This window comes from Oncorhynchus masou, chromosome 12 (genome assembly GCF_036934945.1).
Source record: "Oncorhynchus masou masou isolate Uvic2021 chromosome 12, UVic_Omas_1.1, whole genome shotgun sequence".
NCBI classification, from domain to species: domain Eukaryota; kingdom Metazoa; phylum Chordata; class Actinopteri; order Salmoniformes; family Salmonidae; genus Oncorhynchus; species Oncorhynchus masou.
The window spans coordinates 64,693,698-64,706,363 of record NC_088223.1 but is presented as its reverse complement, the minus strand read 5'-3'; the positions used below and the strand labels follow the sequence as shown (position 1 = coordinate 64,706,363).

The 12,666-nt window shown below is 45.1% G+C and overlaps 1 protein-coding gene across 5 annotated transcripts in view; it reads right to left on the bottom strand.

Annotated features, from left to right (window-relative positions):
• The window catches only part of LOC135550661 (ubiquitin carboxyl-terminal hydrolase 25-like), a 58,159-nt gene that overhangs the window by 28,976 nt on the left and 16,517 nt on the right, over positions 1-12,666 (bottom strand). For 4 of the 5 annotated variants that reach the window (XM_064981677.1, XM_064981673.1, XM_064981675.1 and 1 more), the window contains exons 2-10: positions 11,679-11,756; positions 11,103-11,304; positions 7,319-7,442; positions 6,897-7,059; positions 6,223-6,309; positions 4,661-4,798; positions 2,665-2,741; positions 2,304-2,377; positions 500-654 (exon numbers count right to left, since the gene is read on the bottom strand). In XM_064981677.1, the coding sequence (XP_064837749.1) occupies positions 500-654; positions 2,304-2,377; positions 2,665-2,741; positions 4,661-4,798; positions 6,223-6,309; positions 6,897-7,059; positions 7,319-7,442; positions 11,103-11,304; positions 11,679-11,756 (1,098 nt within the window). The remainder of the gene's footprint in view (positions 1-499; positions 655-2,303; positions 2,378-2,664; positions 2,742-4,660; positions 4,799-6,222; positions 6,310-6,896; positions 7,060-7,318; positions 7,443-11,102; positions 11,305-11,678; positions 11,757-12,666) is intronic. The other variant, XM_064981674.1, reaches the window with a different exon arrangement.

Sequence of the window (12,666 nt, the reverse complement as noted above, 5' to 3'; positions counted from 1 at the left end):
TTAGGCTACCGTGGGGTTGAGGTCTGAGCTCTGTGCACGCCAGTCAATTTCTTCCACACCGATCTCGACAAACCATTTTTGTATGGACCTCACTTTGTGCACAGGGGCATTGTCATACTGACACAGGAAAGGTCCTTCCCCAAACTATTGGCACAAAGTTGGAAGCACAGAATCATCTAGAATGTCCATGTTCACCAAACTTTACAGTTGGCACTATGTGTTGGGGCAGGTAGTCAGTCAGTCCCCCACATCTCCTGAATTATTCAAGCACCGTCTATTTTTAAGTAGGCCAAGATGGGCTGTTTTACTGGTAACATTTGGTTGTCGAACAGAAATGTAATGGTACTTCCAGTATAATTTTGTTGCCTGTACATTTTGTGTGTGTCTAACTATAGGTTTGGAACATGTTTTGGAGTTTCATAATCCCTATTACACATGTATTACAGTTAAAACTAAAAACTCCAGTGTTAGTTGTCTTTTAATGAGCAGCAGCACTGACCTCCTGTCCAGACTTGGCAGAGTTCTCTGCTGATGAGTGCAGGGACTCGATCTCCCCCTCAATCATGGCCGCCTCCAGACACTCATGCAGGTCCTTAAAGCCGTTCACCTGCAGGGGGTACTGCCCAAACATCTCAGTGTTCTCAAACTTCTTTCCTGTGGGGAAAGGGAGCAGCAGCACAGAAACGTAAACAACATTTATGCACCAACACAAGCATTCCTCACACATAACCACAGTTTGGCCCTACCAACAACAACTAATTCAAGAAGCACTGTGATTTGGTAGAGGCAGTTGTGCCCTATTATGCAGTATTATTCGTCAGAGGTGCGGACCTAGGCTGTGTGTACCATATGGCGAGGAAGTGGGTCAAGTGTGTGTGAGAGAAGACCCATTTCACACTAATTTACAGCCAGGTTGAGTTCAGCATCAGTCATCATAGCCATGCCTGAGTTCAAATAGGATTTGTTTGATTGAGCCTATTCGGTATGCCAGATGGGCAGGGTTTTTACCATTGGTTCCATTGCACCAAGCAAGCTCAATAAAAGGCAGAAAACAAATACTTGAACCCAGGGGAAGATCACATCCACTAACAGACTGTAAATACAGCACAGCTTGCTCCCTTGCAGAGCCTTCAGACTACTGCATGCTTCAGTTCGGCTGGTGCCTAGCCAAACCGAACGAGTGTGCTCGCATACCTTTGACCATACCTGCGGCAATAGTACTGTTCGGCCATCTTGAGACGCCATAGCCAGTATACACCTCCTCAAAATAGTCCGAATTAATCGAAGATAACTCAAGAAATACATTTTTACGTTTTGTCTGAGGAGATCTTAGTTTTACATCTAAGAGCATTTCTCAAGTAAAAAATAAATACTACATTGAAGATTCCTTACTGCTCACCAATGAAGGGGCTTAGACTTCAGCTTCCGAACTTCAGCTTGCCTCGAGAGAAAAATGTTGCGTGCAAGAACGGCCGCCTCAAGAACGGCCGCCTCAAGAACGGCCGCCTCAAGAACGGCCGCCTCAAGAACGGCCGCCTCAAGAACGGCCGCCTCAAGAACGGCCGCCTCAAGAACGGCCGCCTCAAGAACGGCCGCCTCAAGAACAGCCGCCTCAAGAACAGCCGCCTCAAGAACAGCCGCCTCAAGAACAGCCGCCTCAAGAACAGCCGCCTCAAGAACAGCCGCCTCAAGAACAGCCGCCTCAAGAACAGCCGCCTCAAGAACAGCCGCCTCAAGAACAGCCGCCTCAAGAACAGCCGCCTCAAGAACAGCCGCCTCAAGAACAGCCGTCTCAAGAACAGCCAAACAAAAACGTCTCAAAATGTCATCATAATATACGCACAAACTGTTCCGGATGGGAAGCATGCGGATACCTTTAGCCAACCCACTGCACTGACTACAGCAGCGGAGTACGGACTGACAACAACAACAAAAAACAGAACCCAGAGAGGGGAAGTTAGCGGACATGCAAATGTGGCATTAAGGTCATTTAAGGATGAGAGGAGCAAAAGCTGCCTCGCTGGCCCAGCTTTGTGTCTGGTGGCCCTGGACCAGTATTGTCATGCATAATAAGCTAAATTCCAATCAGACGTCAAGGTCCTAAAGGATCAATGCTCTGCAGCCCTGTGCTTTTACACGCGCCACACCTCATTAAAACAAGGTCACCTTTAATTATCGGGGGCAAGGACTCTCCCTCTCCTTGCTGCTGCTTCGAAGCAGGAAACTGACAGCTGAGACTTAACTCTCACGTCACCTCTCCTCCTACCCAGGGATGTTCTAACATGCTTGCTTCCCTCTCTTACCTTCGAGAACACCAACAGCCAGGAACCGGCCATAGAACAGCTCCACCATCGGGTTCTTTGGCTTCTCACCCTCTCTGGGAACGGACAGAGATCAGAGTCGAAACACACACACTCATTAGGGTGAGTCACAGTGTGCGACATACACAATGGGTGGAAGAGGACGCTTTGTCCTCTAAGCCATGTGAATAATGCTCCAAGCTTTTTTAAATGGACTTTCATAAAATGCGTACTAAATTCACTACGATGCATGTTCAGTATGAAAACGCAGAAGGCATGATGTGTCCAGTCTCCTAAGGGGATGAATTACACAGTGTGTGTGTGTGTGTGTGTGTGTGGACGTTAGCAAGGTGCGTTGTCGTACCGGTCCTCCTCTGCCTTCATCTGGAAGGCATCCTCCAGCCAGTCCAGCAGCTTGTGTGTGAACTCACTCACATCCTGCTGTTCAGGCAACACACAGCGAAAAATACCAATTACAACAATACTTACAGGCAGCACACAGCGAAACAGACCAATTACAACAATACTTACAGGAAGCACACAGAGAAAGAGCCAATAGAACATTGCCTTCACTGTTGAACAGAAGGCCCAGATCTCAGATGTACAGAACATAACCTCCTTTTCATGTTTTAAACCTTGGTTAAGTGGGCTTACACTGAGGGACTTGGTAATTGTTGAGGTAGATTTGTATACACCAGAGTCAAGGACCAGAGGGTGCCTTACAGACGTCAGTTGTGCCCTCTAATTGGGGTCAACGCTTGTCTAACCTCAGACACACAAAGTGACCAGAGAAGAGTGGACTACGGACATGACTGATGAACAGAAATATAAGCTCAGCATTATCAGGTTTTCGGGGGGCGGACGCCGAATGTTCTACGACTTATTAGCGTACACCTAATATGTTCCCCCTGTTGATGATGTTCATTATGTATTAAGCTTGAACCAAAATATTAAATGTAACAAAAATGAAATAGGAAATGTGAAATAGAATGAAATAATAATGTATGTTGATGCTAATATGATGTACAATATTCCATTATGTTTCTATATGATAACAGAGTAATATATTTCATATGCCATATACAATTTTCTTAACAGTTTTGCAAGCCACTGTAGATATCGGATGGGGATCAGCTCCTGTATGCTAATATGCTGTAATGTAATGTTAATATGACGAATAGTAGATCATTTAAAAAAACATGAGCTGGCGCACACCCAGAATAATAGTTTGTGTGGAGGATACATACATACATACATACATACATACTGAGATCATGTAAAACTTTTTTTTAAAGTCCACCTGTGTGCCATCTAACTAATTATGTGACTTCTGAAGGTAATTGGTTGCACCAGATCTTATTTAGGGGCTTCATAGCAAAGGGGGTGAATACATATGCACACACCACTTTTCAGTTTTTTTTAAACAAGTCATTTTTTTTCCATTTCACTTCACCAATTTGGACTATTTTGTGCATGTCTATTACATGAAATCCAAATAAAAACCTATTTAAATTACAGGTTGTAATGCAACAAAATAGGAAAAATGCCAAGGGGGATGAATACTTTTGCAAAGGAATTGTATATTTGTAGCAGAGTTCAGCGCAGTAGCGCAAGAGGCGGAGGAGGAGCAGTGGACCAGCCACCTGGCTCAGGTCGGGACTGATCAACCCTTCAGAAGGTGTCATGAGAAGCACCAAAACATCTGATGAAGGGACTAAAATCCATCAGATGTAGGTAAAGAAAACCTGAAGGACCCCTAACTACACTTCACATTTAGCAGATGCGCTTATTCAGAACAAAGATGCATTCATCTTGATATATCTAGGTGGAACAACCACATATCACAGATGTAGTCCAATTTCTCCTCAATAAAGAAATGATGAGCAAAGTCAGTGCTAGTAGGAAGTCACTGCTATGTTTTGGGGGATAAGAAACTCTTCAGAGGTAGGGTGTCATATATTTGGTAGAAGGGCAGGAACTCTGCTGTCCTAGAATCAGAGAGAAGCTGGTTCCACCATTGGGGTGCCAGGACATGGGTGGGACAGCCAAGAGAGCAGAGGTGGCAGAACGGAGTATGTAGGGTTTGAGCAGAGCCTGAAGGTAGGGAGAGACAGTTCCCCGTGCTGCTCCGTAGACAAGCACCGTGGTATCGTAGTGCAGGGGTTCCCAAACTTTAGAAATCATTTACAAGTTTTATTTCCACTGTACTGTTGCTTACAATTTTTGGGGGTCAAGGCCGGACTACTGTAAAGCCCATTGTGACATCTGTTGATGTAAAAAGAGCTTTACAAATACATTTGATGGAAAGGTTGATTGGTTTATCATAGCAGATTTTACAGAGTGATAGCTAGGATGTTTACCTGCTGAGACTCGCTGGACTTGAAGGCGTCCTTGAGGATCTCCACGGCACACGATGGGTCCACGTACTTCCTCTTCGAACCCACCATGAGGGAGAACAAGTTCCTAAGCTCCTGCATGAAGGGTAGGTTTCTGTGCTCCTATGGAACGACAACCGGGAACCAGACACACAGAGGGACGTTAGTTAACATCATAACCTGCCTTCTAGAGGAAGGGAATACGGGTTTCCAAATCATAAGTCATATTTCAGGGTTTTATTGTCAACCATCTTTCAGACCATGGAGACTGAATTAAGAACACTATTATACCCATTATAATCTTTTCAAATTCAGGACTTTATGATGGTGATGGTGTGCCCATCAAAATATGAAAGATGAGTATTTCCCCAGTTTATGCAAGGGAATGTGCTTTTCTATTGGAGCCTAGTGATGCTGAGCTGACCCAGTAAATCTGTGAGCTGGAGCTGGCGTGAGCTGGAGCTGGCGTGAGATGTGACAAGCAGAGGGAGTCCTCCACTGCTCTACATACAGCAGGACACTGACTGGCTGCACCACAACTACTACCAATGAATGAACGAGTTCTAATTACATTATGGTACAGGTTGAGAGCACAGAGGACTCATTGCTCAAGCCCATACGTGTGACAAAAAAAGGGACACTTATGTGACACTGGCAAAGGAAAAGCCTTGCTTTGAAGACGAGCCTCATTGACAAACAGAGCAATTAAAATAAACCCTTGGATAAGTGCTCTCACTTTGAGCGCAAGGGTCACGGCTATTGACGACAGATTAGAGCCTAAGCCCTAGAAGAGTCCCTCCTCCGTTGGTTCTGGATATTAGACAGCGGGACTAGAGACTAACACCCCAAAATGACTGCCGCTATATGGCAACAGCAGCAGGGGTGTAGCCCAGATTAGCAGATGTGCGCTAACCATTGACCCTTAGGAGGGCTCCATGGGAAGCGGTTGGGAGAAAGGTGCTGTGCAGACAGCAAGATTTCAGTTGCAGCAACGGACGAAGAAGAGACTGTAGCTGCTGCAGAAGGACAGGGAGGAGAGGCTAAGCTGAGCTGGTGTGAGTCAAGGGTCATTGTCAATGTCGGGTGTGTCAGAGAGGGAACCACTAGGGCTACAGTGTGCTTCATCAAATCCTCTTCCTCCACCCACCCTGTGGCTAAGTCTAGAGGTAGTGAATCAACTGGGCAGTCAGGGGGCAGTGTGAACCAATGGGACCTGAGGCAAGAGCAGATCACACTGCAACCAAATAGAGCTGTTGCTTGGTGAGGGCACTGATTTACAACCCAGAATGTCGAGTCTCTCATCAGAGGGCCAGGACCTCAGAGGCTAACAGGAAGGACAGCTGTCCAGCTGAGGAGCCATGGGTCTCAAAGGACAAGTCAAGTACTCAGGGGAGAGAGCTAACCGGACCTTTCCCTGGCTGTCGCCTAGAAAAGGTTTAACCTGTGTTCCAGTGCCACTATCTCTGGAACGTATTGGTCAGGGGGGTTTGGGCCTAAGCCTCCTAGCTGAGTGCTGATATGGATTGTTTGGATGGGTGGTGGTTCACCTTCTGGTTGCGAGGCAGGTCCTGGACTCTGGCAGGAGGGGAGTAGTGTAGCACCAGCCTCTGGAACTCCAGCAGGTTGAACAGAGACTGGAAACAAGGAGACAGAAAGAGAAACGAGTCCGTTTTACTGAGTGACATTCATTTAGCTTCAACCTGCATTAAACATGTTTTCAATATCAAAAGAGATCATGGACGTTCCTATATAGTGAGGTAGTCAACATCGGTTTTACTATGGCTGTTTTCACCCTGTTACTGCTAGCTGTATTGATATGATGGATTACAAAAGAATGTTAGCAGAGTGATGTGACTAAGTTTGAAGTTACAAACCAAACTTCCATTCCTTTTGATAAAAGGATTAGAAAATAAGAAAGATTAGTGGAGTTGTCACTTGATTTCATCATCTGCTTTTAGTAAATCTCTAATTCTGGGATCAGAAGGAGCTGAAACGTGGGACCTTGCTGTGTCCTTAAGGAGGCCCAATACACACAGAGGCAGGGACCATGTGACAATGTATCCAGTGCTCATCCAGCTCAGTTAACCCTCTACCAGGGAGTCTTTTAGATTAGAGTAATGTCTAATGTCATTATAAATACAGGGCCTATATATCTAAATGAATTACATTGACATAAGATGCTTTGCGTTGTATGAGGGGTGTGTTTGTGTTGAGTCTCCACCTGGATGACGGCGCTGAACCAGCAGGTGTTGCCCACGTTCTTTAGACCCACAGGGCAGTTCTCCAATCTCTTCCTGTCGTGGGGATTGGGCGAGTCACTCCACACTTCCGTGTGTGTCCGCTTTAGGCTTGCCTTGTTCTCTGCTATGCTGGCCTCCAGAACTCTGCAAAGAGCACAACATTACACATTTAAAAATACACACACTTTAATCAAAGGACATTTATTATGTGCAAAACCCCCAACAAAACACAATGTTGACATTTAGCAACTCAACAAAATAAAGATTAGCAAGTCTGCACAGTGCCTTGTTCAATCTGATTTGAAAGTGCATTATGTTGACAATTCACCACTCAAACCTTGCAGCTCCCTGTATGCCCCTCCTCACCCCAGCCAATAACATGGTGGTGTTGAGCCCAGTCTACCTGCTGATGGCCTGCTCCTCATCAGTGATGCCCGTCTCCCTGAAGGCCCGGCTGGACTCCTCCAAGCTGAGAGCGATGGCCCTCTGGAGGTCATCCTTGTCATCGCCTGTCAGGTCAATCACGTCTGAAACACACGCGTAGTCCTTTAATTCATTCATACATACATACACGTTCAAAAGTTTGGAGTCAATTAGAAATGTTGTTTTTGAAAGAAAAGCACATTTTTGTCCATTAAAAGAACATCAAATTGATCAGAAATACAGTGTTGTTAATATTGTAAATTACTATTGTAGATGGAAATAGCTGCTTTTTTATGGACTATCTACACAGGCGTACAGAGGCCCAGTATCAGCAACCATCACTTATGTGTTCCAATGGCACGTTATGTTAGCTAATCCAAGTTTATCATTTTAAAAGGCTAATTGATCATTAGAAAACCCTTTTGCAATTATGTTAGCACATCTGAAAACTGTTGTTCTAATTAAAGAAGCAATAAAAACAGGCCTTCTTTAGACTAGTTTAGTATCTGGAGCATCAGCATTTGTGGGTTCGATTACAGGCTAATGGCCAGAAACAAAGAACTTTCTTCTGAAAATCGTCAGTCTATTCTTGTTCTGAGAAATTAAGGCTATTCCATGTGAGAAATTTCCAAGGGACTGAAGATCTTGTACAACGCTGTGTACTAGAGGCTGACCGATTAATCAGACTGGCTGATTAATTACGGCCGATTTCAAGTTTTCATAACAATCGGAAATCTGTATTTTTGGGAGGCGATTTTTTAAATATTTTTTTTACACCTTTATTTAATCTTTATTTACCAAGGCAAGTCAGTTAAAAACACATTCTTATTTCCAATGACGGCCTAGGAACATTGGGTTAACTGCCTCGTTCAGGGGCAGAACGACAGATTTTCACCTTGTCAGCTCGGGGGATCCAATCTTGCAACCTTACAGTTAACTAGTCCAAGGTAATAACGACCTACCTCTCTCTCGTTGCACTCCACAAGAAGACTGACTGCCTGTTACGCGAATGCAGTAAGCCAAGGTAAGTTGCTAGCTAGTATTAAACTTATCTTATAAAAAACAATCAATCATAATCACTAGTTAACTACACATGGTTGATGATATTACTAGATATTATCTAGCGTGTCCTGTGTTGCATATAATCTGACTGAGCATACAAGCATACAAGTATCTGACAGGCAGAAGCAGGCACGTAAACATTAATTCAAACAGCACTTTCGTGCATTTTGCCAGCAGCTCTCTGTTGTGCGTCAAGCATTGCGCTGTTTATGACTTCAAACCTATCAACTCCCGAGATGAGGCTGGTGTGACCGAAGTGAAATGGCTGGCTAGTTAGCGCGTGCTAATGGCGTTTCAAACTTCACTCGCTCTGAGCCTTGGGGTGGTTGTTTCCCTTGCTCTGCATGTGTAATGCTGCTTTGATGTGGTGGCTGTTGTCATTGTGTTGTTGGTTCGAGCCTAGGGAGGAGCGAGGAGAGGGACGGAAGCTATACTGTTACACTGGCAATACTAAAGTGCCTATAAGAACATCGTCAAAGGTTAATGAAATACAAAATGGTATAGAGGGAAATAGTCCTATAATTCCAATAATAACCACAACCTAAAACTTCTTACCTGGGAATATTGAAGACTCATGTTAAAAGGAACCACCAGCTTTCATATGTTCTCATGTTCTGAGCAAGGAACTGAAACGTTAGCTTTCTTACATAGCACATACTGTACTTTTACTTTCTTCTCCAACACTGTGTTTTTGCATTACTTAAACCAAATTGAACATGTTTCATTACCTACTTGAGGCTAAATTGATTTTATTGATGTATTTTATTAAAGTTAAAATAAGTGTTAATTCAGTATTGTTGTAATTGTCATTATTACAAATACATTTTTAAAAAACATTTTAAATCTGCCGATTAATCGGTATCGGCTTTTTTGGTCCTCCAATAAATCGGTCGACCTCTACTGTGTACTACTCCCTTCACAGAACAGCACAAACTGGCTCTAACCAGAATAGAAAGGTTGGGAGGCCCCAGTGCACAACTGAGCAAGAGGACAAATACATTAGAGTGTTTAGTTTGAGAAAGACACCTCACTGGCAGCTTCATTAAATAGTACCCGCAAAACACCCGTCTCAATGTCAACAGCGAAGAGGCGACTCCGGCATGCTGGCCTTCTAGGTAGAGTTGCAAAGAAAAGGCCATCTCTCAGACTGACCAATAAAAAGAAAAGATTAGATGGGCAAAATAATACAGACAATGGACAGAGGAACTCTGCCAAGGCCAGCATTCCGGAGTCACCTCTTCACTGTTGACGTTGAGACCGGTGTTTTGCGGATACTATTTAATTAAGCTGTCAGTTGAGGAGTTGTGAGCCGTCTGTTTCTCAAACTAGACACTCTAATGTATTTGTCCTCTTGCTCAGTTGTGCACCCTGGCCTCCCACTCATTCTATTCTGCTTAGGGCCAGTTTGTGCTGTTATGTGAAGGGAGTAGTACACCGCATTGTACGAGATCTTCAGTTTCTTGGCAATTTCTCGCTTGGAATAGCCTTAATTTCTCAGAACAAGAATAGACTGGCGAGTTTCAGAAGGTCTTTGTTTCTGGCCATTTTGAGCCTGTAATCGAACCCACAAATGCTGATGCTCCAGATACTCAACTAGTCGAAAGAGGGCCAGTTTTATTTCTTCTTTAAATCAGCACAACAGTTTTCAGCAGTGCTAACATACTTGCAAAAGGGGTTTTCTTATGATCAATTAGGCTTTTAAAATGATAAAAACTTGGATTAGCTAACAACGTGCCATTGGAACACAGGAGTGATGGTTGCTGATAAATGGGCCTCTGTACGCCTATGTAGATATTCCATTAAAAATCATTTGCCATTTCCAGCTACAAGTCATTTACAACATTAACAATGTCTACACTGTATTTCAGATTAATGTGATGTTATTTTAATGGGCAAAAAATTGAGATTTATAAGTGACTCCAAACTTTTGAACGCTAATGCACTTACATGCATACATACATACAAGTCCCAATTCTATGCTGAAATTGAGTTAAGTGCACACATTACAAGTTAAGATTCAGGCCTTACTGACTTAATAATCCCTCTCACATAAGCGTCAGCGGAAAGGGCAAACCGACAATATCCTTTTCATCACCGTGTAAAAAGACAAAGGGAAGAGGAGAGCCTAAGTGTACAGTAGCCTTTAATGTTAGAAAAGCCTATAAAAAGATGAAGGTTAGTCATCAGAGTAGTAAATGAAGCACCATGGTTTTCCCCTCCCCCAGACTACTCTATACCCTTTAGACTGGGTTAACTAGGTTGTTTTCCTTATTTGACATGTATCCGAGGAAGCGCGTACGTTCATTAAATCAGGCCACTCCCGCATTAAAGTCAAAGGGGCGTGTCAGGATATGACCTTCTCTGGTGGTCCTGAACAGAGAAGGATATGCCTCTGCAGGAATTCTCGTGCCCATCTCAAAAAATTACCCTGAAATGACACCATGTAATTTCAACAAAATAAGCCCTTGTCTTGCATGAGAGCCAGGAGGCATCCTGCTAACAGACATCCCACTCAGACCTTAATGCTATGTTAACTGCTCACTTAGAGCTTCAATACCAAAATGAATGGGAACAACTGGAAAAAAATGATAGAAATGGAATCAGTGGAGACAGTAGTGTTAAACATTCAGTACATTCAGGCTTGAGGCCTACAGAGTTTTTCTTATGCATACACATGAGATGAGGTAGGTAGCGGTACTCACTAGTATCTCCCTGGCTAGGGCCTGCCCCGGGCAGCGCTGGGTGAGGTAGGTACTCACTGGTGTCTGCCTGGCTGCCAACGCTGATGTATCTGTCGTTGCCCACCTGGGTGGTCTGGTAGTAGGTGGCCTCATCCTGCTGGGGCACCTTGGCCTTCTTCTCCGTCAGAAAGGCCACCGCCTCCGCCAGGTCTCCATGACTGACCTGCAGGGACAGCAGGGTTACAGCAAGACAGTCAGACGGGTTGACATGTAGACTCTTCTGGGTGGTCAATAAAGCTTATAGGCTGATGAATTGGTTGAATATAAATAAATGTGCAGAACTCCCACTGGAGATTTTAGAACATAAACACTAAACAGTAATATTTGAAACCATGTCAAACCATTTAGAAATGCATCCCTGAAAATCAGTATCAGCTAGGGGAAAGATTGACTATTTTAAACAACCTTGTGTCAGACTAAATATCAACACGATCAGACATTGCAAATTGAGATTTAAAAAGAGGTGAATTAGACCGGGGAGATGTGTGAGTCACTAACATCACCGCATCCGCACTGCAGGGCCTCTGTGTATGTTACCTGCAGGGCCTGCTGAAGTAGCTGTACGTCTGTGGTGCCTGTGACCTCCCTCAGCTGGTTCAGTAGAGTCTGCTGATGCTGTCAGGAGACACACAGGTCATCAGTGAGACAGGCAGAGAGAGAGAGGCGAAGAGAGAGAGAGAAGAGAGAGAGAGAGAGGCGCAGAGAGAGAGAAGAGAGAGAGAGGGACGTAGAGAGAGAGAGGCGCAGAGAGAGAGAGAGAGAGGGACGTAGAGAGAGAGAGGCGCAGAGAGAGAGAGAGAGAAGAGAGAGAGGGGCGAAGAGAGAGAGGGGCGAAGAGAGAGAGAGGGACGTAGAGAGAGAGAGAGGGGCGCAGAGAGAGAGAGAGGAGAGAGAGAGAGAGAGGCGCAGAGAGAGAGAAGAGAGAGAGAGGGACGAGAGAGAGAGAGGCGCAGAGAGAGAGAGAAGAGAGCGAGAGGGAGAGAGAGAGAGAGAGGCGCAGAGAGAGAGAGAAGAGAGCGAGAGGGGCGTAGAGAGAGAGAGAGGCGAGAGAGAGAGAGAGAGGGACGTAGAGAGAGAGAGGCGCAGAGAGAGAGAGAAGAGAGCGAGAGGGACGTAGAGAGAGAGAGAGGCGCAGAGAGAGAGAGAAGAGAGAGAGAGGGGCGAGAGAGAGAGAGAGGCGCAGAGAGAGAGAGAGACGAGAGAGAGAGAGAGAGAGAGAGGGCGCAGAGAGAGAGAGAGAGCGAGAGGGCGAGAGAGAGAGAGAGAGGCGCAGAGAGAGAGAGAGAGAGGCGCAGAGAGAGAGAGAGGCGCAGAGAGAGAGAAGAGAGAGAGGGGTAGAGAGAGAGAGAGGCGCAGAGAGAGAGAGAAGAGAGCGAGAGGACAGAGAGAGAGAGAGCGCAGAGAGAGAGAAGAGAGAGAGAGAGGACGAGAGAGGCGCAGAGAGAGAGAGGGACGTAGAGAGAGAGGCGCAGAGAGAGAGAGGGACGTAGAGAGAGAGAGAGGCGCAGAGAGAGAGAGAGAGAGG